General features: G+C 50.9%; 4 protein-coding genes across 7 annotated transcripts in view; 2 read left to right on the top strand and 2 right to left on the bottom strand.

The window, feature by feature from the left end:
• kcnd3 (potassium voltage-gated channel, Shal-related subfamily, member 3) overlaps window positions 1–18,353 on the top strand; it is a 107,589-nt gene extending 89,236 nt beyond the window's left edge. For 3 of the 4 annotated variants that reach the window (XM_086214952.1, XM_086214951.1, XM_086214954.1), the window contains 5 exons: window positions 10,021–10,122; window positions 12,383–12,415; window positions 12,564–12,656; window positions 13,980–14,239; window positions 15,647–18,353. In XM_086214952.1, coding sequence (XP_086071078.1) covers window positions 10,021–10,122; window positions 12,383–12,415; window positions 12,564–12,656; window positions 13,980–14,239; window positions 15,647–15,815 — 657 coding nt within the window. In that variant the 3' untranslated portion in view covers window positions 15,816–18,353. The remainder of the gene's footprint in view (window positions 1–10,020; window positions 10,123–12,382; window positions 12,416–12,563; window positions 12,657–13,979; window positions 14,240–15,646) is intronic. The other variant, XM_086214953.1, reaches the window with a different exon arrangement.
• On the bottom strand, window positions 17,588–20,300 carry LOC147256722 (D(4) dopamine receptor-like). The gene is made up of 2 exons (XM_086214955.1): window positions 19,175–20,300; window positions 17,588–18,840 (listed from the first exon to the last, which is right to left on the bottom strand). Exons 1-2 carry the CDS (start codon window positions 20,198–20,200, stop codon window positions 18,685–18,687), a joined length of 1,182 nt encoding a protein of 393 aa, XP_086071081.1. The 5' UTR covers window positions 20,201–20,300; the 3' UTR covers window positions 17,588–18,684.
• A 149-nt stretch (window positions 20,301–20,449) lies between these two features.
• ddx20 (DEAD (Asp-Glu-Ala-Asp) box polypeptide 20) lies at window positions 20,450–24,784 on the bottom strand. Its single transcript, XM_086214950.1, has 11 exons — window positions 24,546–24,784; window positions 24,266–24,360; window positions 23,775–23,943; window positions 23,581–23,695; window positions 23,350–23,492; window positions 22,961–23,099; window positions 22,772–22,830; window positions 22,088–22,170; window positions 21,896–22,001; window positions 21,578–21,679; window positions 20,450–21,498 (listed from the first exon to the last, which is right to left on the bottom strand). The coding sequence occupies exons 1-11, from the start codon at window positions 24,739–24,741 to the stop codon at window positions 20,549–20,551; spliced, it is 2,157 nt and encodes a 718-aa protein (XP_086071076.1). The 5' UTR covers window positions 24,742–24,784; the 3' UTR covers window positions 20,450–20,548.
• Window positions 24,785–25,659: 875 nt separating this feature from the next.
• LOC147256724 (parapinopsin-like) lies at window positions 25,660–27,512 on the top strand. The gene is made up of 5 exons (XM_086214969.1): window positions 25,660–26,057; window positions 26,196–26,286; window positions 26,361–26,598; window positions 26,669–26,911; window positions 26,995–27,512. The coding sequence occupies exons 1-5, from the start codon at window positions 25,736–25,738 to the stop codon at window positions 27,133–27,135; spliced, it is 1,035 nt and encodes a 344-aa protein (XP_086071095.1). The 5' UTR covers window positions 25,660–25,735; the 3' UTR covers window positions 27,136–27,512.
• The last annotated feature ends 224 nt before the right edge of the window (window positions 27,513–27,736 follow it).

Raw genomic sequence — 27,736 nt, forward strand, 5'->3', positions numbered from 1 at the left:
ATCCCTCCATCATCCATCCATCCATCCATCCATCATCCATCCCTCCATCATCCATCATCCATCCCTCCATCATCCATCCATCCCTCCATCAGCCATCATCCATCCATCCATCATCCATCCCTCCATCAGCCATCATCCATCCATCCATCATCCATCCCTCCATCATCCATCATCCATCCATCCATCAGCCATCCCTCCATCATCCATCCATCCATCATCCATCCATCCATCAGCCATCATCCATCCCTCCATCATCCATCCCTCCATCATCCATCCATCCCTCCATCAGCCATCATCCATCCATCCATCATCCATCCCTCCATCAGCCATCATCCATCCATCCATCATCCATCCATCCCTCCATCAGCCATCCATCCATCATCCATCCCTCCATCATCCATCCATCCATCATCCATCCATCCATCAGCCATCATCCATCCCTCCATCATCCATCATCCATCCCTCCATCATCCATCCATCCATCCATCCATCAGCCATCATCCATCCCTCCATCATCCATCCATCAGCCATCATCCATCCCTCCATCATCCATCCATCCATCCATCAGCCATCATCCATCATCCATCCCTCCATCATCTATCATCCATCCATCCATCTGTCAGCCATCATCCATCATCCCTCCATCAGCCATCATCCATCCATCCATCATCCATCCCTCCATCATCCATCCATCCATCATCCATCCCTCCATCATCCATCCATCCATCCATCAGCCATCCATCCATCCCTCCATCAGCCATCCATCCATCCATCATCCATCCCTCCATCATCCATCCATCCATCCCTCCATCAGCCATCATCCATCCCTCCATCATCCATCCATCCATCCCTCCATCATCGATCCATCCATCCCTTTATCATCGATCCCTCCATCATCCATCCATCCATCCCTCCATCATCCATCCCTCCATCAGCCATCATCCATCCCTCCATCCCTACATCAGCCATCATCCATCCCTCCATCATCATCATCCATCCCTCCATCATCCATCCATCCATCCCTCCATCATCCATCCATCCATCCCTTTATCATCCATCCCTCCATCATCCATCCATCCATCCCTCCATCAGCCATCATCCATCCATCCATCCCTCCATCATCCATCCCTCCATCAGCCATCATCCATCCATCCATCCCTCCATCATCCATCCCTCCATCATCCATCCCTCCATCATCCATCCATCCATCCCTCCATCATCCACCCCTCCATCAGCCATCATCCATCCCTCCATCCCTACATCAGCCATCATCCATCCCTCCATCATCATCATCCATCCCTCCATCATCCATCCATCCATCCCTCCATCATCGATCCATCCATCCCTGTATCATCCATCCCTCCATCATCCATCCATCCATCCCTCCATCAGCCATCATCCATCCATCCATCCCTCCATCATCCATCCCTCCATCCATCCATCCATCCATCATCCATTCCTCCATCATCCCTCCATCATCCATCCCTCCATCAGCCATCATCCATCCCTCCATCCATCCCTCCATCATCCCTCCATCATCCCTCCATCCATCCCTCCATCATCCCTCCATCCATCCATCATCCATTCCTCCATCATCCCTCCATCATCCATCCCTCCATCAGCCATCATCCATCCCTCCATCATCCATCCATCCATCCATCCATCCCTCCATCATCCATCCATCCATCCCTCCATCATCCATCCATCAATCCCTCCATCATCCATTCCTCCATCATCCCTCCATCATCCATCATCCATCCATCCATGCATCAATCCCTCCATCCATCAATCCTCCATCCATCCCTCCATCATCCATCCATCCATCCCTCCATCATCCCTCCATCCATCTATCCCTCCATCATCCCTCCATGTTCTCCCTCTTCTCCTGTTGAGGGTGGTGGGGGTGGAGCCTATCCCAGCAGCCTTCCCCCTGGACAGGTCACCAGTCCATGGCAGGGCCAACACATAGAGACAGACAACCATTGGCTCTCCCAGCCACGCCTATGGTCAATTTAGAGTCTGGATTAACCTGGTCCCTCTTGATGTCTTTGGACTGTGGAGGAAGCTGGAGTACCAGAGAGAACCCAGCAGGAACAGGGAGAACATGGAGACTCACCCAGAAAGACCCCGTGCTGCAGCCGGGGCTCCACCCACAACCTTCTTGATGGGGGCCACAGGGAGGACCACTGCTCCACCCACAACCTTCTTGCTGGGGGGGCCGCAGTGAGGACCACTGCTTCACCGGGCCTCCCTTGTTACATGTCACGTGACATTAATTTTCATGTTCTTTGACTTGTCAGAGAACCGTTGATCACGATAAAAGATGGCGACTCAGGTGCAGCCGTGTTTGATTCAACATCACTCATGTATGTTTCATTCTGCCCCCCAGCCCTGAAGTACTGTGCCGTGTCCTTCTATAGCTCATTGCTACCGTCCTCATAACAGTGTTCTTTAATGCTTGATAACCTTGATGACTTATGACCTTGGCAGACATTAGCCAACTATTTAGCCAATTTCACCGGTCATTTAACTTAGCAAAACATCATTTGCTCAGCTTCTGTCACCTGCCTGAATTTCTATCACAGGAAACTCTCCTGATCCCATTGTTTCAGACGAAGAGGAAATGTGAGTGAGTAAAGTAGGATGCTGGAACATTTCAGAGCAGGCGAGTGATGCAGGGGTAGGAGGGGAATTACTGAGGGGAGGGGGAGCAGCATCAGTCCCTGGCCTGCTGCTCCTCTAGTCTCCCCTGTTTTCTCCCCTCACATGCTCCCCCCTCCCTGTCTATCTCCCATCCACATCCATCTTCATTCACGTCTAATTGTTAGCTGTTCTGGGCTCCCATTACAATTAGCCATCCATCTGGGTGGTGGTTGAGAGACAGCCTCGATCCATCTCACTGCACCGAGGAAAGATTCACCAGGCTGCCACCAGTTGCTGCTCGTGAGAGTTGAAATCCTGGGCTGTCCAGATCGCGTCAACTAATCTGAACAATGAGGGGTCACTCTGTGCTGACTCGTCTCAACTTATTTGCATAAAGTTCATATCATCCCCACGTTTAATGACACATCCTGAGAGCACACCGGGAACAGGGCAGGCTGTCCCGGGAGAATCACAAAGGCCAACAACTACAGCAGTGTTGAAACAGGAGGCAGGACGCTAAAATAAGTATGGTGGGCCTGGGGGATCGTCACCCTCTGGGACTTCCATCAAAGTTTACTTTTACAGATTCGCTTCACTCATACATGAACATACACACTCAGAAAGCCACAACTACAACCAAACAGTTAACTCAGCTTCCAAGACCAACATGTTGTTGCTACGCCGACTTGTGATCAGGTGATTAGTGTCAGAGCAACGCTGCAAATGAGCAGAAGCCTCAAACGTGCAGGAGCCAACTCAGAATCCTTGGTACGAAAATCCTGCCAGAGGCAAAGAAGATGATGTTCTTTTGAAGGGACAAGCAAGCTGAGTTTGTTTTACCTGTAAGGGGAAGAAGCCTTACTCTCGTTGGCAGGATCCCATTCACACCTGGAGGCGGCCGCCTGGTCACTGTCCCGGTACAGGAGAGGCCTACAGGTCACAAGCCCTCCTCTGTACACTTCGGCCATGACTGCTCCACAGTCAGGGCAGTGCTAACTGTTAGCATCTTCATTGTAGCACCTACACAACAGCTGTGAGTCCAGATGTCCTGGCTGTTGCTGTAGCATCAATTTCTGGTCTCCCTCCCTCCATCCCAGTCTTGTTGCCACAATCTTTAGTTTCTCCTCCAATCACATGACAATGTTGCTATGCAAAGTTAGGAACAAAGCATAAGTGTCCAATGTTTGGCCTTCATTTACAAAATGCTACTTTCCTTACACTATATTTGTACAAATTCCACTAACGTTTAAATTAAAGTAAAAAAAAAAAAGATTCTATCCGCTCATCATGTTTTTATTGTTGATGGCATAAATCTTATCGTCTGACTCAAAAATAACATTCTGTTCCTTTTCAGACATGTCAGTTCCCTGATAATGGGGGTTTTGTTTTTGTTCTTGTCGTTGTGACAGTCTTTCCCAGAGGACACACAGTATGTTGACTTACCCCATATATCCATAATACAGAGGAAGAGTCGAGGGTCTTTCTGGCTCAGCGGATGATTATGCAGCCTCAGGCAAAGATCTGCAGAATCTATACATATCTGTCATTGTTTGAGCCTCTTTATTGTTCCTTCGTCAGTGAGAATTCACTTGCCATCTTGATATTATTTCCTTTTCTCTCCTCTTCCTCACAGGGAACATTTTTATTGAATTCCTCTTAACTTTTAGTTCATGAGCGTTTCAGTGGCCGGGGGCGGACAGGGCAGAAACGAGACAAAAGTAAAACAAGTGCTCTTCCCTCCTTTTGCTCCAAAACTGTCGTTTCAGCCATGCACCACAAGGTAGAAATCAAAAGGTGGAGATGGCCTCTGGTCCTCCTGGACAGTAAAATCCTCTGCAAGAGGTTTTGATGTTGCAAAGCAAAACATCCGAAATATCAAGGTGCTGTGGAGCAGCTTGTAGATCTGTGCTGAACCAGTCTGGTGTCTAAAGATGAGCTAATCCAGGCTTAGCAGAGGTACTTTGTGTCTGAGTGCTGCTAGTCGGAGGTTAAGCTGTCTTTGCTGCAGGCTGATATCTTTGGGCCAGAGGTGTCGGAGGACCCGACTTCCTCAGAATCAATTATTGACGTCATCATCCAGTGAGGTTTCCTGGCCTCAGCAACTCCCTCAGTCACTCCATCCCAAGTGGATCTCACCGCTTTCTCCTTCTTGCTATTTATGAGTGGCAGCTGCAGAGCCCAATGAGATTCATGCATGCTTGTGTGTGTATGCGCGTGCCTGCGTGTGTGCTTGCATGTTTGTGTGTGTGCGTGCTTGCTTTTTGTGTATGTGTGCTTGCGTTTGCGCATGTGTGTGTGTGTGAATGTATGTGCTTGCATTTTTGTGTGTTTGCTAGCGTGTGTGCGTGCGCGCTAGCATTTTTGTGTGTGTGTGTGTACGTGCATGTATGCATGTGTGTATGTATGTATTCATGTGTGTGCGTGTGTGTACATGCATGTATGTGTGTGCCTGTATTTTTGTGTGTGTGTGCGTGTGTACATGCATGTATGTGTGTATGCGCGTGCGTGCATGCTTGCTTTTTGTGTATGTGTGCTTGCGTTTGCGCATGTGTGTGTGTGAATGTATGTGCTTGCATTTTTGTGTTTGCTTGCATGTGTGCGTGCTTGTGTGTGTGTGCTAGCATTTTTGTGTGTGCGTGTGTGTACGTGCATGTATGTGTGTGTGCCTGTATTTTTGTGTGTGTGTGCGTGCATGTGTGTGTGTGTATGTATGTATTCATGTGTGTGCGTGTGTGTACATGCATGTATGTGTGTGTGCCTGTATTTTTGTGTGTGTGTACGTGCATGTGTGTGTGTACGTATGTGTGTGTGTACATGCATGTGTGTGTGTGCGCGCTAGCATTTTTGTGTGTGTGTGTGTACGTGCATGTATGCATGTGTGTATGTATGTATTCATGTGTGTGCGTGTGTGTACATGCATGTATGTGTGTATGCGCGTGCGTGCGTGCTTGCTTTTTGTGTATGTGTGCTTTCGTTTGCGCATGTGTGTGTGTGAATGTATGTGCTTGCATTTTTGTGTTTGCTTGCATGTGTGCGTGCTTGTGTGTGTGCGTGCTAGCATTTTTGTGTGTGCGTGTGTGTACGTGCATGTATGTGTGTGTGCCTGTATTTTTGTGTGTGTGTGCGTGCATGTGTGTGTGTGTATGTATGTATTCATGTGTGTGCGTGTGTGTACATGCATGTATGTGTGTATGCACGTGCGTGCGTGCTTGCTTTTTGTGTATGTGTGCTTGCGTTTGCGCATGTGTGTGTGTGAATGTATGTGCTTGCATTTTTGTGTTTGCTTGCATGTGTGCGTGCTTGTGTGTGCGTGCTAGCATTTTTGTGTGTGCGTGTGTGTACGTGCATGTATGTGTGTGTGCCTGTATTTTTGTGTGTGTGTGCGTGCATGTGTGTGTGTGTATGTATGTATTCATGTGTGTGCGTGTGTGTACATGCATGTATGTGTGTGTGCCTGTATTTTTGTGTGTGTGTACGTGCATGTGTGTGTACGTATGTGTGTGTACATGCATGTGTGTGTGTGCGTGCTTGTATTTCTGTGTGTGTGTGTACGTGCATGTGTGTGTGCGTGCATGTGTGTGTGTGTGTGTATTCGTGTGTGTACATGCATGTGTGTGTGCGTGCTTGTATTTCTGTGTGTGCGTGTGTGTGTGCGTGTGTGTACATGTGTGTGTGTGCGTGCTTGTATTTCTGTGTGTGTGTGTACATGCATGTGTGTGTGTGCGTGCTTGTATTTCTGTGTGTGTGTGTGTACATGCATGTGTGTGTGTGCGTGCTTGTATTTCTGTGTGTGTGTGTGTACATGCATGTGTGTGTGTGCGTGCTTGTATTTCTGTGTGTGTGTGTGTACATGCATGTGTGTGTGTGCGTGCTTGTATTTCTGTGTGTGTGTGTGTGTGTACGTGCATGTGTGTGTGAGCGCTCCCACATCAGATGGTCTCCTCTTTACTCGAATGCTTCCTAATCTGGTCTCAACAATTGCTCCACTTTGCTCTCTGCCAAACCTTCACAGGCGGTGCAGCAAAGCTCGAACTCACAAGGTGCAACTTTTGTTTTAAGCTTCACTTTCAATTAAAAATTTTAACTTCTACCAAAACTTGGCAATGCCCAGTGGAGTATGACAGGGAGCTGAGTGGAAATGTCGCAGTGCCAGTTTGGAGCTCTCCGCTGGCAGCATATTGTCTTAAAATGGAGCATTTGTGATTGTTTGCATCCTGTAGCTATAAGAGTGTGTATTTGTCAGGAAAAGCGGAAACTGATGTATTTGGATTTTGTCTCCTATAGCACATATATCTGCTCCCCACTTCTGTGCGCTCCCTTAAGAAAGAGAAACCAAAGGGGAAACTTTTCAAACATCGATCAAATCTGTGCTGAAACAGTGATGGCAGTGTTCTGCAGTATCTCAAGCAGAGCAGGCAGTCCCACTGATGCAGACAGCAGCCTGCTACACAAGAGCTCCACATGAAACCTCAACGATTAGGTCTCCTGCTAAAGTCTCCTCTTATCTAACCTATTACAAACGCTTGAGCTGCACCGTAGCTTCACCAGTGACCAACCACAAACACTCAGCAAGGAGGTGTGCACAGCTAATGTCAGTTTTCCCGGCAGATAGCTAATTAGCGCCTCAGCCACAGCACATTAAGCTGTGTGTAAACATGCTGTCAAATATCGCTGTGGTCCATTTATGGTGCGGTCCTTCGACTTCAGCACTGCTGACAACTCAGTGTTGGCCCACCACTCACAAGTTCCAGCTCTTTTTGTTATGTGGACGATTCAATCCGATGTTAGCTCAGTGGGACAGAGGAGTAACAGTTGTGCTGCTGTAACATAGTGCAGCCCTAAAAGTTCGAAATGTTTTCATCTGTTCAAACACCATTTGAACCCTCAGTTATTTTGATTTATGAATGTAAATAAATGTTCAATAAAGCAGGATACAATTAGAGTTCCCCCCCATCCAGCTGACATTGGCTGAGAGGCAGGGTTCACCCTGGACGGGGCACCAGGCGGTCTCAGGACCATCAGGAGCAGTTCGGGCTCAGTATCTTGCTCAGCGACACTTGGACATGGTCACCGGGGGAAGTGGGGATCAAACCAGCGACACTTTTGACGGTCAAATTAGTTATTTTGCATTTTAAAGTTGTTGTTTTTTTAAACCCTTGTACATGTAAAGGAAGACAGCAGACAAACTTCTGGCGTCGTCATGTGTCTTGCTCACAGCGCTGGCACACGGATCTGGAATCGGTCCCTGAGTGCTGCACGTGTGACTCTGTGCTCTTGGAGGACGGTTTGATGCAGATTTTGTTCAATGAGAGCAAAAACTTGTCACAGTGGTGTGAATGTGTGAGGGCAGGAAGAGAGCAGGACATGATGGGCTCTGCTGATGCTGTGGTGTAAATTGGTCAACACACCAAAGTGGTGCGCGGCACTGTGGCTAGCAGGAGGGTTCCAACCTGCGTCCTTGCTTATACCACTAAACGCAGGGCGGTGACCGGCTCAGTGTTTGTTCGTTTATTATCTAACAGTCGAACCAGGGAGCTGCTCCTACGTTTTGCTCGTCATAGAAGACAGCAAAAACACGCTAAAGATCAAAACTGTAACTTCCTCATGTGTCAGATCATCTCTGAGGCTCGTCTTGGCTCAAGGTCATGGGTCGTTGAACTCGTCTGACTGGACTGGACACCATGTTCAGGAAGCCCTGTCGCTCTGTGGATCAGCTTCATCCTCCTATAAACTCTATAGGAGACCTTGAATACACCCCCCCCCCCCCAAAAAATCCCTCCATCTTCTCGCTCTCCTCCTGTTGAGGGTGGTGGGGGTGGAGCCTATCCCAGCAGCCTTCCCCCTGGACAGGTCACCAGGCCATGGCAGGGCCAACACATAGAGACAGACAACCATTGGCTCTCCCAGCCACACCTACGGTCAATTTAGAGTCTGGATTAACCTGGTCCCTCTTGATGTCTTTGGACTGTGGAGGAAGCTGGAGTACCAGAGAGAACCCAGCAGGAACAGGGACAACATGGAGACTCACCCAGAAAGACCCCGTGCTGCAGCCGGGGCTCCACCCACAACCTTCTTGCTGGGGGGCCGCAGTGAGGACCCCCCCCCCCCCCCCATCAGTTTTCTGAAACACGTCAGTGGGGTGTTCTTCATACTACGAGACACACTGGGAGCTCAATAAGCTGTCAGAACAGAGGCGGAGCTTCCCCCTTTGAAACAACAGGGAACCAAGGACGGTCGCATCAAGGCGGGAAACGTTCATACGCGCTCTCTGAGGAACCAATCACATGAGGTGTTGTTTTCCACATTATAATCATGGGGGCAACCTGACGTGGGTTATTTGAATATGAATGCAGTTTCATTTGAGTCTTTTTAATTCAGAAATGTTCTTTTGAACATAAACATCATTGAGCAGGGAGGATCTTTAGGGGTTAAATCAAGGAAGGTGAATTGAAATGAAGCTCAAGTGGATTAGCATACATTAGCATACTTGCGCTGATCCACATATCTGCTCATCACTTATGGCTCATGGGTGTAGAGATTCATGTATAGAGACGAGGCTGGCAGAGAAAAAAACCCTCAGATAAGAAAACTCACGTCTGCACACTCAATCAACCCCCCAGCAGTGATGGGGCCCCCTGCTGAACCAGCTCTATGTGCTCCTCATTTACACTGCTAACGTCATGGTTCTACCCGTTTCCACCCAATGAATTTGAATTCTGGAGAGAGAGACACACACACACTCTCTCCGCTCATGTGGCTTGGAACACCAATCAATGTGTGTGAACTCCCGTTCAGGTGCGGCACAAACCAGAAGGGGGAGAATCAGCTGATGTCACTGCTGTCCAGAGGTGCATTCCGTTAAGCCTCGTCCTCCCTCTCATCCTCTTTGTTGCTGACTGCTTTAGGGTAAATTTAACAACATGAGAGAACAAAGGCTGCGTTGATGAGTAAAGGAGCGTCCGAGCCGACACCAACGCCGTGGCTCGGGGGTGGACGTGTGGGGCTTCGTGGGCTCGGACGCTTGCTTGATTTACTTTTGTTAACTGAAGGAGAAACACCACAGTGTAAAAACATCTTCAGTTATTTGAATTCAACACTCAATGACCCTTGATACCTGCACTCGTCTGAGCTGCGGCTCCAAGTGATTTTCAACCCGATGTGTAGTCGCCATAAATCATTCATCAGCGTCTCAGGAGATCAGAGGGAATGCTTTAGTCGCATGTGTTTAATTTGGTCTAGAAGATCACAACCAATAACTCCAAGCATGTGGAAGCGCTGTCGCTCCAATCAGGGGATGTGTCAGAATGATGCCCAGCTGTTCTGACTGGGAGAGGTGGAGGCGCCAACTGACACGTGCTCTCTTCGTTCTCTTCACAGAAAGCTCGCTTGGCCAGGATACGAATATCCAAAACAGGAAGCTCCAGCGCCTTCCTCCACAGCAAACGCAACGGCCTGTTCAATGAAGCTCTGGAGCTCACGGTAAGACCGCCCTCCCATCCACAGTCGCTTGGTCTCCAGCTGAATGTGACACACTTCCATTTGTTACGAAGACACAATCGCGCCGTTTGAACAGTGATGTCATTGGATGCTGCGACTGCTTGGCCGTCAGTCAGTTAGAAGTTCTTAGAATCCACTCAGAGCGGCGAACTGTGATGTCATTCGATAAGCGTCTCTTCTAATGTGAGCATCTCAGAGCGCAGCTGCCCGGCCGGGGAACAGCCTTCAGGCAGCACAGCCTGAAATGTAAACACCAAAATGTTGTGGCTCACAAGCGCCATCGTGGCCCGAGGCCGGCAGCACAAAACAAAACAAGTGCCTGCGCCTCCCTCTCCCTCCTTCCCTCGGTATCTCCTTGGCTTGCTGTCTCTGCAGTGGTGGCGGCGGCGCCGGTGCAAAGCCTTCAGAGACATTCACTGCTGTGATGCTGCTCATGTCTCGTTTATGTAGATTTTATGTTTGTTTCCATTGCATTAAACATGTGCTTGAGGCTTCTATATTTCATAGCTGTAATCAGACGAGCAGTTTAGAGACATTTTCTATTCAAAGCATTTGTTTATTTTATGGCGCTTTGAGAAGAAAATACTTAGATTGTGTATATAATTCATCATCTGCCGATGATGTGGTTTTATTTAGACTATATTTCAGAGCAGAGTTCACTCAGTAGGACTAGCTGCCACTGGCAAAGGTTAAAAACTAGCAGCACATTTACCCCCTCAACATGCTCCTGTGGCTGTGACTCGACTCCTTGATGAGCAAAAATAACTGAAGCAACAATAAGGTGAGTGATCTTAAAATTGCAGCGTCTATCACACAACCACAGCCCGATGACTCTCTCCCTTCTTTCACGGTGTGCGACCGCAGCTTACAAATGATTAGCTGCCACATTCTCATGTTCAAGACTTGAATGGTCGGACTGGTCCTCCAGCTTTAAGAGGCGATCAGCTTGCTGGCTCGTCCGTGCGTACAGACGTCGGTACCTTCCTGCTCAACTTCTCCCCTCAGTTGTCCAGGTTGAACACAACTGTAAGGCAGCTGTTTACTAGCGTCATGTAGCGCAGCATACAGAGTAACGGTGTGTTTGTCACTCAGCAGATCAGCTGCTCCTCTCGCTACAGTATGGTGGCCACCTGGGTGGCGAGCCATCACCGCCTCTAGACAGACTGCTGATATGAGCAGCGTATAGAGGACAGAAATAACTCAGCCTAAACACCTGTGTTTTACTGCTGCGTTCGCTCCAGATAAGCAGCGTGAACACGGCTGAGCAGCCTCGGCCAGGACCAACCCAGTCATCAGTGCAGGAATGTGTCGTCTCAGCAGAGAAGCCTCTGCTTACAGCGCCAGCCACCCGCTTAACAAACAGAAAATTGCTACTACAAATCTTCCAAACATGGCATTTTACTTGGCTCAAGGCAGTGCAGCTCAGCTACAGATTCTACTGGAGGAGACTGATGCAACCCATTGAAAGTCTGTGTATGTAAAACTGCTGTACTCTGACAAGAGCAATGATGGCATCCTGATATGAAGCTAAAAGCTAAAGCTATTATGACCAGCACTTATCAACAACAATAAGGCAGAGTCATCTTTGCTTTCAGCTACCAGCCATCTAATCCTGCCTCGATGGCTTTGTCTGCAGAACATTAAACAATATTAAACTTTGTCTCCACTTTCCAGATTTTCTGCTGACGTGCAATTGTTCCAATATTACCTCAGAGACAGACTAGAGCACAAAAGCAATTTATATGTGATACAAGATGTTTAGTTTTGGGGGAAATGGTCACCCTTGTCTGCACAGAGCTTAAACTCCTCGAATAATGGAGTGCTCCTGGTCAGGCTCCTCTGTGGGCTTCCCAGATCCAAATCACCTACAGCTGCTCGCATCCAAACGATCGCAGAGAGAAAGGTCACATTAACAGGCCCAAAAGGAAGTGTGGAACAAGTCACTCAAGGTGTGCCTGTGGGCTGCCTCTGCAATAACCAGGATGGAGGCAAATGGTGGAGATAGAAAGTTTGATGTCAATTATCCATAATAAATACAGTAAATCCATTAGGAATGCGTCTCCCTCCCAGCCCGGATCAATGCGCTGGCTCCATCGATGGTAGCAGACATTCCTCCTGAGTCTGGAGCGCTAATGTGCTCCACGTCTGCGGCCATGATGGCCATCTGATCCCAATGCTGAACCATAAACACCAGTAAAACCCTACCTGTCTGTTTTGCTTTTGTCTCCCTCTCCAACTGAAGCAACTCCCATACAAGATGAACCTTTCAGACCAGGTACTGGGGCAGCAGCTGGCTCGCGCATCTCCCACACCTGATCAGTGTCCTCCTTCCAAGAACATGGAGCAGAGCCCTCACTCAGAGTGTGTGTGTGTGTGTGTGTGTGTGTGTGTGTGTGTGTGTGTGTGTGTGTGTGTCTTTACAGAGTTCCACTGAGGAGGAGCAACGGTTGAGCAAGTCTACGTCTCTATTAGAGAGCCAGCACCACCACCTGCTGCACTGTCTTGAGAAAACCACCGTCAGTCCACACACACACACACACACACACACATCTGCAGCGTTTCTATTATTACAATGTGCAGTATCTATGAAGTCATCACGTGAATTTATTGGTTTGAATGTATTTACCATGGTAATCAATGACATTGATGCTGGAACATCAACATGCGCAGATTCATGATGCACTTCGTGTTCAAAGCTAAAAGCTAATTTGCACCACCTTTCAGTTAAAAGTAAGGAAGGGAAAAACAGCATGAAAATACAGCACAGTGACAAACGTGTAGTCATAAAGTCAAGGCTAATAAATAATGCAGGTCTGCAGAGAGAGGTCCATGTACAGTCAGCAGTCTGCAGACGGCCGTCCATACGGTGTCATTTCAAAGCTGTAATTGCAAACTCGCTGTCCAGCCCAAGTGAGTATGGATCCAGTTTGTGCCTGATCAAGTGCAGCCCCCCCCCACGCAGACATCAAAACACCGTCCTCAACTCAGGGGACACACACGCCAGCAGCTGCTCATGCACAGCACCGCTGTCTTTCTGAGCTGCAGCTTACAGCAGCTGGATGCCACTGCCACTTCTGTCAGGCGCAAAGTCACAGAGCAGCCGTGACTGGCAGCCAGCAGCCACACAGGCCGGCACAGAGCAGCAGCAGTGAGACCTCCTGAGTGAGCCGCTCTCACGGTAACATCCCCACGCAGTTTAACAGTCAGTCATAAAGAGCAGAACGAATGAACTACAGGTGTGACAGCATAAAGGCAGGTAAGGAGCAGGTGGGATAGGAAGAAGGCTGGAGCTGAGCAGGACTGATGAGCTGATGAGACTCAGGAGAGAGCTCAATCAAACAGGAAGTAATGGAACAAGAATCAACCGACATGAACGCAAGTGGCACCAAGGAACCTTAGAAAAGATCAAAGTGAGAAAAAGAAAAGAGTCCATGATGGTGGTGGAGATCCGTCCAGGGGAGGAAGGGAATGCCGGCACACCAAGGACGCGTTGCTCTTAAATCTGACTGCTGCCTCTTTACACGTCCAGCAGGCACGCAGCAACTCTGTGCTCTTTGTCCCACTGAAGCAAATTTGGAAGCCCAAAAAAATTGAGACAGTACAAAAGTTTTGATTAAACTTGCTTCAAGGCCGTCTAATTATGGAACAGGTTCTTGAGCCAAGATCTGTCCCTTTAATAATGTTCTGGACCGGTCCAGTACACCAGAAACACCTGAGATAATCACACATTGAGAGGAGGCGCTGACCCGTGCGAGCGAGTATCAAGCACATAGAGAACCAGGGGATAAATATCAATGTTGTAAACGTTCAACTTTTATGACTCTCTGTCTTTGCTGCAGAACCACGAGTTTGTGGATGAGCAGTATTACCAGCAGAGCTACCTGGAGGCGGGGCTGCAGAATTATGCCTCCCGAAGCCCCTCCCTCTCCAGCCAAGATGGCATGACAGGCACATGCTGCACCCGCCGAAGCAAGAAGCACCACACCCCTTTGGCGAATGCCAGTGCCCCAGCACACATGCAGCCTTTGACACACTTGCACACACACCAACAAGGCTTGCAGGAGCTCAGCACCATCCACATCCAGCCCCTCAGCACCAGGTGAGCTCGGCCGACGCACGCAGGCTGGGAAGTTGCACTTCTCAAAATCGATTTCAGGGAGTAGCGTGGTTCCCCCGAACACGGCCAAGAATGTTCTGGATAATGAGACCGTGATCAGCACTTTCTAACAACTGCCATCCTTCAGTTTCAAGATATGTTGGATTGGGTACAAGATATTTGACATTTAAGAAAATAGTGTTTTATTAAGCTATTGTGCTTCAATAGTAATAAAAGAGAAACGTGGCTTTTGATGAAGAGGTAAATGAGTGGCTGTTGCCTTGATCTGCTCCTCCGACATCTTAGCAAGTGGTACTGAACTGATGCGATAGACGGGAAGTCTATAATCAGTCAGCCTCCATCAGGAGAAGCAGCTGCTGACGGTGCACTCCTGTACTCAATGAATCATGAGCATTCGTCACAAATCGGTCATATAAAACAATTTACAGTTAAATATATCAGACAGTAGAATGGTCGCCATGGTAGCGCTGGTCGGGGGGGTTGTATGTTCCTCCCATGTCTGCTTGTGTTAGCCGGAGACCCGAAACTGCCTGTCAGTGTGGGTGTGAAGTGACTGGAGACCCGTCTGAGGGTGGAGGTGCGTGTCGCTGGTGGTCGATGAATGTTTGCAGCCTGAACTATGAACACCAGCACAACGCTTCCCACGGGCCCGCATGTGAACTGTAGTGGAACCAGTTCTATAGGAGATGCATGTTCCACATCGGCTACGAGTTCTGCCCGGCCAGCATCCATCCAATAATCTTCAGCTGCTCAAGTGAAGTGGGGTCAAGCGGCTCCAGCAGGGCCCTCCAGACCTCTCAGTCCTTGGTCACATGGAGCAGTTCTGACTGGAGGATCCTGAGGTGTTTCCAGAGGCGTGGAGAGACGGTCCCACCACCTGGTCCTGGGTGTGTCTGCAGCCTCCTCCCTCCTCAGGGAGGCGCCCAGGTGAACTCCTGACTGCATGCCAGAACCACCTCAGCGGACTCCTTGACCTGAAGCAGCAGCAGCGGCTCAGCACGTCCTCACGCACGACTGAGCCTCTCTCCCGATGAAGCGCACTTCAGAGCTCATACCCGCCCTCTCCGTCTCTCTCTAGTTCCATACGTGATGCATGTTTCTCATCAGTTGACCTTTTGACCTCCAGGCATATTTTATTAAAACAGTCATTAAAAGGAAATTTTGATTGGCAGTTTGTCAAGAACATCATTTCATTGAGGCTTGGTTGAGGAAGTCAGTCTCACCCTTCACACGCTGCTGTTTTGAAGTAAGCAGGGTTTTCCTGGTTTGTTTGCAGAGTGAAAGGCGGGTCATGCGGTTTCTCGCTCAGTCAGGACGCCAAGCTCGAGTTGCGATCAGGTGAAATTCATCATAGACAAACAACTCCAAGTCCTCTCTCTTTTCTTTCAGCCGCTCCAGTCTGAACATGCGTGTGGAAGAGCCCCTGAACTGCCAGAGCAGCCAGATCACCACAGCAATCATCAGCATTCCCACGCCACCGGTGACAACTCCCGAGGGCGACGCTCATCTGCCAGCAGCCCCCACCCACCAGAACGTTGTGAAGGTGTCCGCACTGTGAAGACTAGAGTGCAGGCACAGAAAAGGACAGATAAAGACTCATGGAGACAGACTGAGGGACAGAGGAGGACTGGGAATGACAGTGAAGGCAGTCAGGGTCCTGGTCTGGCTGCGGTGGAGCCTGCCCTCTGCTGGTCATGTACTGTAACAACACAGACTCCCTGTTCAGAAGGGGAAGCTTTTAGATACAGTACACTCTTGTTCATGGTTGGCGTGTGTGCGAGGGTGTGGGGAGTCATTTTAGACGTGTCACTGAGCACAAAGCACCTTCCTATGATTTGGGCTTCAGTTTGACTCTTCTTGTCTTTTTTAGCAGGAATTAAAAGGGAAAAAGAAGGAAACCACAAAGAAAAGAGGAAACATTCTGAGAACCATTTTCCAAGAATTGAATTGCGCTTGTGTGTGTCGTTCTGGCCCGCTGACCTGCTGATAGAGAATCAAGCCACCATTCATTTTCAGGGTCCATATTGTTCCGTGAGTGAAATATTCTGTAGAAATCCCGTGGCGGTCGGTGATGGCGTAACCAGAGTTTCCTATTTGTGAATGAGTGGGTGTTTTGCTAGCTGGAGGAGTGCAGGACATACGTGCCTATGTGTCGCTGTGTGCGTGTGCATGTGAACGTGTCAGTTGATTGAAAACTTGTTTCAATTCCTCTGGAAGTCTACGGCTCAGTACCTGGGATGGTGGACGAGCTGCCACTCGGGGGTTCATTGTACACATTTCTGTCCAAAAATTCTCAGCTGCAAAGCCTTTTACACGACGTGTGCCTGCTCTGAGCTGCTGTAGTTTTTCTTTCTGCCCCCCCCCCCCCCCGTTCTTTTCTCCTTTGGCTCTCATCATCAGATGGACCTCAATCAACTCAATTCTCTCGCAAAGAAACCCCAAAACAAGTATTTGGGATTTAAGTACCACAAATAAAAGCACAAGGCGAACGCTGAGAATTTCTGACACCAATCTGCTCTGAGCCCAGGTTCTTTGTGAATATTGTTAATAGAAAATTTTGTAATATTTGACCATCGTTTGGCAGAACCAGTGAAGCTGTCCTCTCGTTCTCTCTCCGTCCTTCTCTCTTCCCAGCTCTCCTCCATCTGTTCCTCTCTGTCGTCGTCCTCTTGTGTCGCTCCTCCTGTGTGGACACCAGTATGCTTTCAGCAGTCTTTATAGCCGTCGACGTTTTTTCTTCCCTGAACTCAGTGGGCATTTTCCAAAGTTGTTGAGTCTGTGTACTCTATGTGGTTAGAAAACTTGGTGTTTGTACTTTTCGTCCTTTTTGGTGTTTTCTTTACTTTTTCTCCTGGAGAACCTCATGCAGGGACACCTGTCGTATCGGTCCCCAGAGACAAGCAGGACCCTGAGGAGCCACCCGCAGATCTCCGGAATCGTGCCCGTCTGTCCGTTCTCCCAACTCGTCATGTAACTCGAGTAATAAGCCCATCAACCGTGACCTTTGTAACAATGGACCGTGACCTTTTGGCTCTGCTAAACCTCTTAGCTGACGTTTCCCAGTTGACCTTTTTCCACTTGAATGTCATTCAACAGCTCTGGACAGGCTCCGTGGTCGGGTGGATGAGACCGCCGCAGCAGGTGGTGGGGGACTAATCACCCACCTCTGCTCCGTATGAATTACATCAGACGCTGGTCACGAGCACACAGACGCCCAGAGACGGAGCGGTTTATCAGCTGACAGCTTCACGCAGAGGCAGCACCTGAACTGGCCGACTGCGCCTGCCCTCATGTAGCGGATCTTCAGCCTTTTTTCTGTAGAAGTGTCTCTTAGAAGAACTGTCAAATTAGCTGCAGAACAAAATGTGTCAGTTTTTAGGAAAGAAAATCAGTGTATTTACCACAACATGGACACGTTGGGGGAGCGTAGCCAGTTTACTCATGCATTTGTACTCAAGATTCACACACACAAGCAGCCAGTCTGGACAGTAACAGAGCATAGCGGTAGCATGTCAGTGCAGCGCGACGCAGAGCGCTGAGGCCTGGGAGGCTCACGGTGGTTCAGTAGTTCGCTCCAATCTTAACAGTAGTATCCACCCAAAGGAGGCCCAAAATACTCGACACAGCAGGAAAAGGGTGTGTTTTACCTCTGGCATAGCTAGTAGAGACCTAGTACTATTTCTGGTAATTGCGTATGTACTCAGTGGCAGCAGCTGCCTAGATGCAGTAGTAGTGTGTTGTCCAACTGTGCACTAGTTTACCGGGACTGAAGACAAGCACAGGCAGGCGGAGCTTTTTCTGGGTTCTTTTTCAAGCGGCGTTTAAAACGAGTTCACATCCACAGCACCAAGTCCAGCACGGACGCCTGGTGCGGGGACGTGACGTACGTGACGGCAGGCGTGGGCTTCCCTGTATTTCTGTTGCTAAGACCGTGATTAAATGTGATTTGTTTCCCACCTCACTGTTGTAAGATAAGTTGTTTTGTGTCAGCTGCACTTTCAAATGACACAGTTTCAATTATTATATAAGTGTGTTTCTGCTCCAAGTGTCAAAGGACTGCATTTTTACTTGCAAAAAAAAAAAAAAAAATCAAAAACAGGTCTGTGATTGTGTTCCTCTCTCGTTCTCCATTCTGTACGCTCCCCCGTCCTCTCTGGTCTCAGTCCGTTTCCCTCTCACTCTTTGCTTTGCCCTTCTATGCCACCTGTCGTTGAGACTACTGCTGTGCGTATCTTGTCACGTGCTGGATATTATTTATGACCTTGTCTTGTGTCTCAACTGTGAAACGCCTGATAAAACCTCTATATCTGCCATAAATCAAACTCTGGGCTTTCTTCTTCTCCTGCCTCACAGCTGCTTGTGTTGTAGCACCAGTTCAGTTCTCCAGAATCCAGTTCAGGTGACCCGCATGTTTGCATCTCCAGTCTTTAGGTTTTCCGTTTCAGGGGGAACCCGCGGACGAAGGAGAAGATCTTCCTGAGCTCAGAGCGAAACTGTCGAGTGACGAGGGTGTAGATGAAGGGATCCACGGCAGCTTGCACGCAGGTCAGCGCCAGAGCGGAGGTCTCCAGCTCCACCAGCAGCTGTGGGGAAGCCACACCAGTTAGATGGCGGCTCTCACCCTTCAGTCTGAAAACCTCCCATTTACCGTCTGAAATCTGGGAAATAATCAGCAGGAAGGTGGAGCGGAGAAGTCTGATGATTGTTTGATTATGAATCACGACACTGATGATGACGAGCACTCACTCACACTGCCTGACCAGAATAAAGAAACCTAAAAGCCTTCAGGTGTTTGAGATCAACAGACTGAAACTTTGATTTAGTGGAAATGTGACTAAATGTTCATGAATCTCAAATGTTAGAACACAACAAGGTTCTGTTCCTGTCTGAACAATAAGCAGGTCAACTGTCACTCACTCGGCCGCTGTGCTGCCAGGAGGCGACGTCCATCAACAGGAGAACCACCATGGGAACCCAAAACAGCGTGAAGGCAATAATAATGTAGCCGAATCGTTTGGCCAGCCTCCCCTCCAGCTGGGTCTTCCCCCGCTCCCTGGCCTCGGGGGTCAGGAGACACACGGCACCAACGACCTCCGGGGGTCTTCCCCGGGCGCCTCCAGCCGAAGCGCCCGAACAGGGCTCTCCGTCTTCAGCGAGCAGGAGTAGCGTCCTGCGGGCAGGCAGCGGGCTGCTGGAGCCGACAGCCGGCAGGGGGCCCGGGGGAGCTGACCCCGGGACACTGGCCCAGTCCCAGGCCTGCGCAGACACCGTCGGCCTCACCTGGACCCCCCGGCAGAACACCTGCCTCTGGTGCTGTCTCACAACCTTGAATATCCGCCCGTAGTGGACGACCGTGGCGGTCAAAGACAGAGCCCACACCGGAACCAGCACGTACGGTCCGAACGGGTCTGAATACCGCAAGAGCTCGTCGCCGTGCTCCCCGAGGTGCGGGCGGCAGAGCATGAAGAGGGGGGCGTCCTCAGCCAGGCCCAGCGACGTGGCCGCCAGCACCAGGCCGCTCGCCCAGATGCAGCAGATCCAGAGCCGCGGCCGCAGCCGCTCGGTCTGCTGGGGGAAGGCGATGGCTCGGAACCGCTCCACGCTGATGCCGACCAGCGTGAGCAGTTGCACGCAGCTGCACAGCGCGAAGGTGAACTGCTGCAAGCTGCACACCGGGACCCGGGCCCGCCGGCCCGCCCCGCGCCGCAGGAGGGAGGCGAGCAGCAGCGGCGTGTCCACGGAGCACTTGAGGAGGTCGCCGGCGGCCAGGCTGACCAGCAGCGCGTTGTTCCACGTCTGGAGGCTCTTGGTTCTGAACACAAGCCAGCACACCCACGCGTTCCCGGGCAGACCCAGGACCAGCGTCAGCGTCAGAATCGTGCAGTTGAACACCAGAAACGTCACGCGAGTCTCGTGAGCGGAGGTTCCGTTCCCGGCGTCCATCCTGCAGCCGCGGACGCATTTAAAAGTGACACATCGGTCCCAGACGCGCGTGCTGGGATGGAAACAGCCGGCTGAAGTGGCCCCCGCGCTCAAGGGTTTTCTTGTGTTGTTGCTGATTGGCCGAAGATTGATTAGCCTGTAATCTGGAGCACGTGACCTCGCGGTGCCCTTCAGGAGAGAGAGAGAGAAGACAAACCACACACCGGATGTTCCCTGACGTGAGGTTCAGACTCAGAAAGAGCTCAGGCGTGCAGCAGCGTCCTTTAATAAACATGATAACATAATTGAATGAAGAAACATCAAGGAGCCTCTCCACGCCATGACAAGGTGGCGATGCCTCAGGAAGCCTCAGTCCCTCATCAGCTCCTCCACATAAACGGCGTTCATGCGATAAGCCGCCATCCAGTTGCGAGCTGTGCTGTAGTAGCCGTGGTAACCGTGGTGCTGAGGAGCCATGGAGGCGTAGTGCTCACTCCAGGCCCTGTAGCAGGCTCTCCAGTAGCTCTCAGCACCGCCCTCCTCCTCCTCAGCGTGTTCTTCGTCCCTCCTCCTCCTCCTCCTCCTCATCTTCTCTGGGAAGTTCTCGCAGCGTTTCTTTGTCTCTTCCCTCATCGCTCTCGTGACCGTGGGTGGCGTAGCCGTCCTCGCCATGTCACCGCCGGCTGCCCTCCCCCCTGCTGCACAGGTGGTCTGCTGACGTATTTTGGCTGCAGAGGATTTTGGAGCTCCAGTGTTCCTGAGGTCAGCGACTTCTCGGTGCTCAGCTCCTCCCCTCTCAGCTCCCAGACTCCCAGGAGCTGGTTTGGGAGGTAGGAGCTCACACTTCCACTGTGAGACATTCTGAGCTCCGTCATCGTCGAGGGTGACGATCTCTCTGGTCCCTCCATGATGATCGCCGCCGTCGTCTTGACCTCTGAACTCCCTGATGACCTCTACTGATCGTCCCAACCCTGTGGTGATGAACACCTGGAAGTCCTGCTCAGCTTCCTGAAAGCTCAGGAGCCCTGATGAGAAAGTTTTGAATGAGCTGAGAGGAGGAATCTTGGGCAGCGCGTCTTGCAGTTCCTTCCGGGTCGGCCCTGCCTCAGAGGGCCCCGGGGGTGGTGGGCGTGAGTCAGGAAACGCTTGGCTCGGCGCTCGGGGGCTGGCTGGTGCAGGGGGGGCGGCAGGCAGGTCCAGCTTGGTGTTCCTGTTTCTCTGTTTCCTGGGGAGGAGCTGGGACGGGAGGCCTGGAGCTGAAGCCTCGCTGCACACGCCCCAGTCACAAGGCTCGTCCATCAGCCCGGCCTCCACCGTGGCTGGAGGACAGAAGGCATGTCCATATTAGGGGTGGGGGGTGGGGGGTGGCCTGCTCACCAACAAGTAGAAAGAACTTACCTGGCAAAGCAGACAAACTCAGGCCGCACTTCTGAGCGATGGCCATCATCTTGTTCTCCTCTTCACCGTGGCAACAGTAGGTCACAGCCAGACCCTGAGTGCCTGCAAGTAGACGTGGTCCTGGTCAGAACCACTCAGATGAGAGGAGGGGTGAACAATGGGGGGGGGGGGGGGCGCATGTGCTGGCTCAGGTGAACACCATCATAGTAAATATATGACCGTCATATGGCAACCACAGGTGAAAGACGGAGCCTCCACCAGGGAAGCTTCCTCTCTCTACGCTCACGCCTGCCGTGTGCCGAGCGTTAGGACACTGACCGAAGCGACCAGCTCGTCCAATCCGGTGCATGTAGGTTTCCCAGTCCTGCGGCACGTCCAGGTTTACCACCAGGTTGACTTTCTCTGCATCGATGCCTCTGGATGTCTGGCAGGGAACCAGAACCAGAACAGGGTCAGAGAAGAGAAACGAGAACGTGAGGATGGCCGAACGGTTTCTCTGACGAGTCTCACCAGGTCGGTGGAGATCAGCACCCGGCACTGATACGTCTTCAGTTTGGACATGGCCTCCAGCCTCTGGTCCTGACTCAGCCCACCTGCACAGGTAAAAACACGGATCAGCTGACCTGAATGCCACTCCTACGTGAACATGTCCAATCCATGCGAGTGCTGCTCCTCCCATTTCTTTTATGTAATCAAGGTGACGAAGAGCGGATGTCGCGCGTCAGTAGCTGGCGGCGGAGCGACCGGGCCTGACGAGGCGCCGATGATCTGCTAATCTGTTCTAATACACATCAGAAAGGTATTAACCACATCCGGCAACGCCACTCCATCATCTGGGCGGAGCTCAATAAGATCAACAACCAGCTTCCTTCTCTCTTAAGACCAGAGCCAAACTGAGCCTCCCACTCTTTCATCTTCTTAGAAACATCACCTCGGTTCCTGTGGGGTCGATGTCAGGTGCCAGGGACTTCATTACCACTGCGTTTGGAGGGGAAACACGCGGAGCAGCAGAGACACTGATGATGGACGTGTGTCCAGGCTCCCTGAGCCAGAGGCAAATGCTCAGTTTGTCAGGAAGGGAGGAAGCAGTCGCTCACATTTAATTACACGGAAAACAATGAAGGGCGCTAACTGATCGCTGGCTTCTTTTTCTGTGGATTGATTCATGGCAGCACAGCGACACCCCCATCTCACCTGAGATGCACACAGCCGGTAAACCTTTGGAGGTCAGGATGTCTGACAGGTGCTGAGCCCTGGTGGAGAAACCCAGAAACCATTCAACAGCTTCATCGCTCCAACAGAAATGATGATGAGCTTTCTTATTCAGGCCAATCCTGACTCGGCCTACGCGTTTCCTGGTGAGGGCGAAGAGGAGCAGCTTACCTGGTGTGCAGGTTAGAGAAGACGAGCGCTTGGTTGAACGGGATCTTACTGAACAGCTCCAGCAGGTGCTGCACTTTCTCCTCAAAGAGCCTGTGAGGCAGCGGGTGGGATGGCACCAGCTTGTAATACTGCTTCAGGCCTGGCAGGGGGCGCACAAACAGCATGTAAGAGCTTTGACCCTCAGCGATGCTCCACTCGGACGTCTCACCGTCAGTGGAGAGATCAGGAGTCGCTGAGCAGCCACGACTGACAACGACACAGGAATAAGAGATCAGAGCAGCGACGAAGCCTCCACCCTTCATTTCTGTGGCTGATAAAAGCTGCGGCCGCTGCATCTAAACCCTTGAGTGCAGCTTCCTGTGGCGTCAACATGAGTGGGTGGTTCCCACCTTTGAGGCCCATGTCTCTGGGGTTGAGGCGGACAAAGGTGGGCTCTCTCATGTAGCGGGTGAGGTGCTGAGCAAGGGATTCTGGGTAGGTGGCCGAGAGTGCCAGCATCTGTTTGTTCTCGGGTAGAGAGGAGAAAATCCAGCTGTGGATGAGTTGAGGACACAAAGATGGCGGGCGTCAGTGCGTGTGACGGCGAGTTAAGTGTCATTCAGATGAGCGAGTGGTTGTACTTGATCTGCTCCTGGAAGCTGCCCTCCTCCAGCAGCTTGTCCGCCTCATCCAGGACAAACAGCCGCACACTGGCGGTGGACAACACGCCCAGCTCGATCAGCTGTTTGATCCGACCTGCGTCCAACACCAGAGAGGTTACCAACAGAACACCGCACAGCTCAAGCCCCTCCCCCAGAAAGCCCAGGTGTCTCACCAGGTGAGCCCACAGCTATGTGGCACTTCTTCAGATGCAGCTTGTCCTGACTCACAGGCCGGCCCCCGATGAACACATGACACTGCAGGCCCTCCATGGCGCAGCCCACCGCCATCACCACGGAGTGGATCTGCACCGCGATCTCACGTGTCGGCGCCAGTACGAGAACCTGCAGGAGGAAAAGCTCCATGTCAACAACCACTTACAGCTGATTGGGAGCAGATCAGGAGTGAGCAGCTGGGTGGACCCCCCAGCTAAGACCCCCCAGCTAAGAAGATGAAGGCACAGACGCTCCTCTGCTTCATCAATAACCGCACACTTTGATTCACATCCGTGACACTGAGCTGCTGAAACCCATCAGATTAAACCCGCACCCACGTGATGAGCTCTCTGATGACCTGAGCCCTTCAGAGTGGCTCTTCCGCGTCGTCCCTCCCTGAGGACTTCATCTCCTCGTCAGTCAGGAGGTCACTCAGGTGACTGGTGCTCACCTGAGTGGCAGAATTCTCCAGGACCAGAGAATCCAGGGCGATGGTGCAGAACACGCACGTCTTCCCGGTGCCGGACTTGGCCTGCACGATCAAATCTGAAACAGCAGATGGACAAAGCAGCAGCAGGACCATCAAAAACCCAGTTCTGGTTCGGCCCAGGTGGTCAGACCCAGGAGTCTGCAGTAACGTGGCCAAAGTCACAAAAGATTCCCAAGCCCAGGCACACGAGCAGCGAACGCTGCTGACGAGCCTGCAGAACTCGAGCATCACACTCACGCACCGAGCCCGCAGCGGCCCAGCGGGATGGCCTTGAGCTGGATCGGGGAGGGTCTCTGGAAGCCCGCCGCCGAGAGCCCGGCCAGCACGGCGGGGGACAGCAACAGGGACCCGAAGTCGATTCCGTCCGATAAAAGCACATCCTCGGTCCGCGTCCGCGTCTCTACGTCGTGGGCTGCTCTCCTCACACACGCCGCCATGTTTCCCCACCGCTGCCCGCCGCTGCTGCTCAAGAGAGCGGACGAAGAGCAGCTCGGAGCCGCCGCAGGCTTGAGGCCTTACCGCCCCCTAGCGACCGGGAGGGGAACCGGCCGGTCGCTCTCCATGTTCTGAACTACGGTCCTTACCTTTGATTCAAGCTGAAGTTCCTTCTCTCCAGAGCAGCAAATGAAAACTGACCAAAGTTTTACTTCGTTTTTTATCACTCAAGGCCAACTGGAGGACCCGAGGCTCATGGAGGCTTCGCAGTCGGCCAGATTTTTCCTTTGACAACGTTTTCAACAAGCTGCAACCGTACAGATTAGGTGAAAAATGTATCAAAGCCTGCCGTTTATATACACTTATTAAACTAATGGCAATATTATATGCATGGAAAATGTACAGCTGCCCCATTGTTTAGCCAATTACAGCATGGAGGGTCAGCCTATCCTGCATGTTCAGCCTCTATGTGCGAGCAGGTGAAGACAGAATAATAACCGATATGAACACGCTTTAATCATCCGTACCAGCAGACCTGCGTTTAATCCTGAAAGCCCCTGAGTCCCTGCTCCATGAGCTATGAATGCAGCAATCATGGAAAGTGCAGTCTTACAGGATATTAGACAGAATTATTGGCCTCACAATCCGGATCTACAGATTTGTTTTTTAAGATTTAAACATCACGATTGAGAGCCCCTGGTCTTATTTAGAGGCTCATCTCCTCCTCCAGAATGCAGCAGAGCAGCAACCATGCAGCTCGTAGAGAAGAATGTTCTTGGTTCTTGACGGATCACCAACCAGATTTTTTTATTTCGCTCCTGCCTCTTGTCACTGTTCTATTGGATTTTGTGACCCCTGCTTGTGACCTGTGGATATTCTAGCTGGCTTCAGTGTAAACTGGTGTGCCGATGACCGGCTGACGTTTTGTTTTCAAGCGTTTTGTGGCATCCACCAACATTCTCTCTTTTTACCAGTAACTCTTCACTCAGTCTGCACATGGAGAAGTTTGACCCTGAAGGAAACTCCTCGTCCTCTCCCAGCACGGAGCTCCTGTCCCGCGCTGGCTACACCTCCCTGTCGGCCATCATGGGTGTGGTCTCCGTCCTGGGGATCATCTTCAATCTCCTGGTGATTGTGGTGACTGTGAGACACAAACAGCTCAGGCAGCCACTCAGCTACGCCCTGGTCAACCTGGCCATATGTGACCTGGGCTGTGCCGTGTTCGGAGGCCTGCCCACCACAGTCACCACTTCCATGGGGTACTTCAGTCTCGGACACGTGGGCTGCGTGTTGGAGGGCTTCGCTGTTTCCTTTTTTGGTGAGTCACGTCAGAGCAAGTCTGCTTTTTTTAAACTCCAACATTTGATTTGTGGAGATGACGGAGAGGATGTGTTCTGCCAGCAGCAGCAGAATTCAGCACGAATGAAGTCTTCAGTAGTTCCTGCTTTTGTTCCAGGGATAGCAAGTCTCTGCACGATAGGAGTCATTTCTGTGGAACGCTACATGGTGGTGTGCTATCCCATGGGTGGCGTCCTGTTCCAGACCAGGTGAGCGTCAACAGGTCCTGTACTCTGTCAAGTCCAGGACAGGTCTTGAGTGCTGGATGTGATGTTCTCCTCAGACATGCAGTTGCTGGAGTGGTGCTCTCGTGGGTGTGGTCGTTTGTGTGGAACACTCCGCCTCTGTTTGGTTGGGGAAGTTATGAGCTGGAGGGCATCAAGACATCCTGCGCCCCGAACTGGTACAGCAGGGAGGTTGGAAACATCTCGTATGTAATCACCTACTTTTTATTTTGCTTCACCGCGCCCTTCTCCATCATCACGGTGTCCTACTCTCGGCTCTTGTGGACCCTCCGTCAGGTGAGAAGCGGACAACACTGGTGTTTGTAGATTGTGCCGAGATGCCAATGCCTGTGTTTGGGTGTGGCAGGTGACCAAGCTGCACGTGTCTGAGGCGGGCAGCACCTACCGTGTGGAGGTGCAGGTAGCACGTATGGTCGTGGTGATGGTGTTGGCCTTCCTGGTCACCTGGCTGCCGTATGCTGCCATGGCTCTCGCTGTCATCATCGATTCCAGTCTACATATCGACCCCCTCATAGCTACCATACCGGTCTTCTTCGCAAAAAGCAGCACCGTCTACAACCCCATCATTTATATTTTCATGAACAGACAGGTAGTCCTTCATTGAGTGTTCATATTCAGCATCGATGGCCACCGTGTGCTTGCACTGACTATGTGTCCTGTATGTGTTTCTAGTTCCGAGGCTACGCCGTTCACACCGTCTCGTGTGGATGGAACCCGTGGAACTCCGAATCTCAAGTGTCTGAGGGGGAGAACACAGTGGTATCTTTTAACAAGAGCCAGAAAGTCTCACCCAAGCAATCTTTAAAAGAATAAAAGTCATTTTACACATGTTGACCCTCACGTGAGAGACTGGTACAAATGCCAAGAGGAGGAAGACATGAACCAGTTCCACACACTGTCACAATGAAGACCACAAGACCAAAAAAGAGAATGACAACGACGCTTTCATTGTTCCTCTGTCGTGGACACCAAGTGATGATCTCATACAAGAACACAGGCGACAGCGTGCCGGGCCAAAGGCTGCTGAGGAGAGGAGAATTCTCCTGTACCTGCTCTGATTATTGTTATCTGTGGCTGTAACAATGGTTAGTAGTAGTAGTAGTTGTAGTGGTAGTGGTTGTAGTAGTATCCAGAATCTCCACCAAAAATATCATGACCATAGAAATGTGGCCTGTATATCACAGCTGCTCAGCGGTGCTGAAATGGTTAACCTCCTTCAAATGTTTGGGCTGATAAACAATCAGTCACAAGATCTAAACTCTTTTAAAGGTATAACTCTGACTCCTACTACTACTACTACTACTAATAATGATAATAATAATAATAAATAGGCCTCAAAAATCCGAACCGTGCCACTCGGCCACCTCCAGTAGAAAAAGCACATCTGCCGCTTCATTTCTGTTTGGAAGCACTG

The sequence above is a fragment of the Aulostomus chinensis genome, chromosome 9 (genome assembly GCF_037954235.1).
Source record: "Aulostomus chinensis isolate RoL2024-O1b breed Wild chromosome 9, RoL_Achi_v1.0, whole genome shotgun sequence".
NCBI lineage: Eukaryota > Metazoa > Chordata > Actinopteri > Syngnathiformes > Aulostomidae > Aulostomus > Aulostomus chinensis.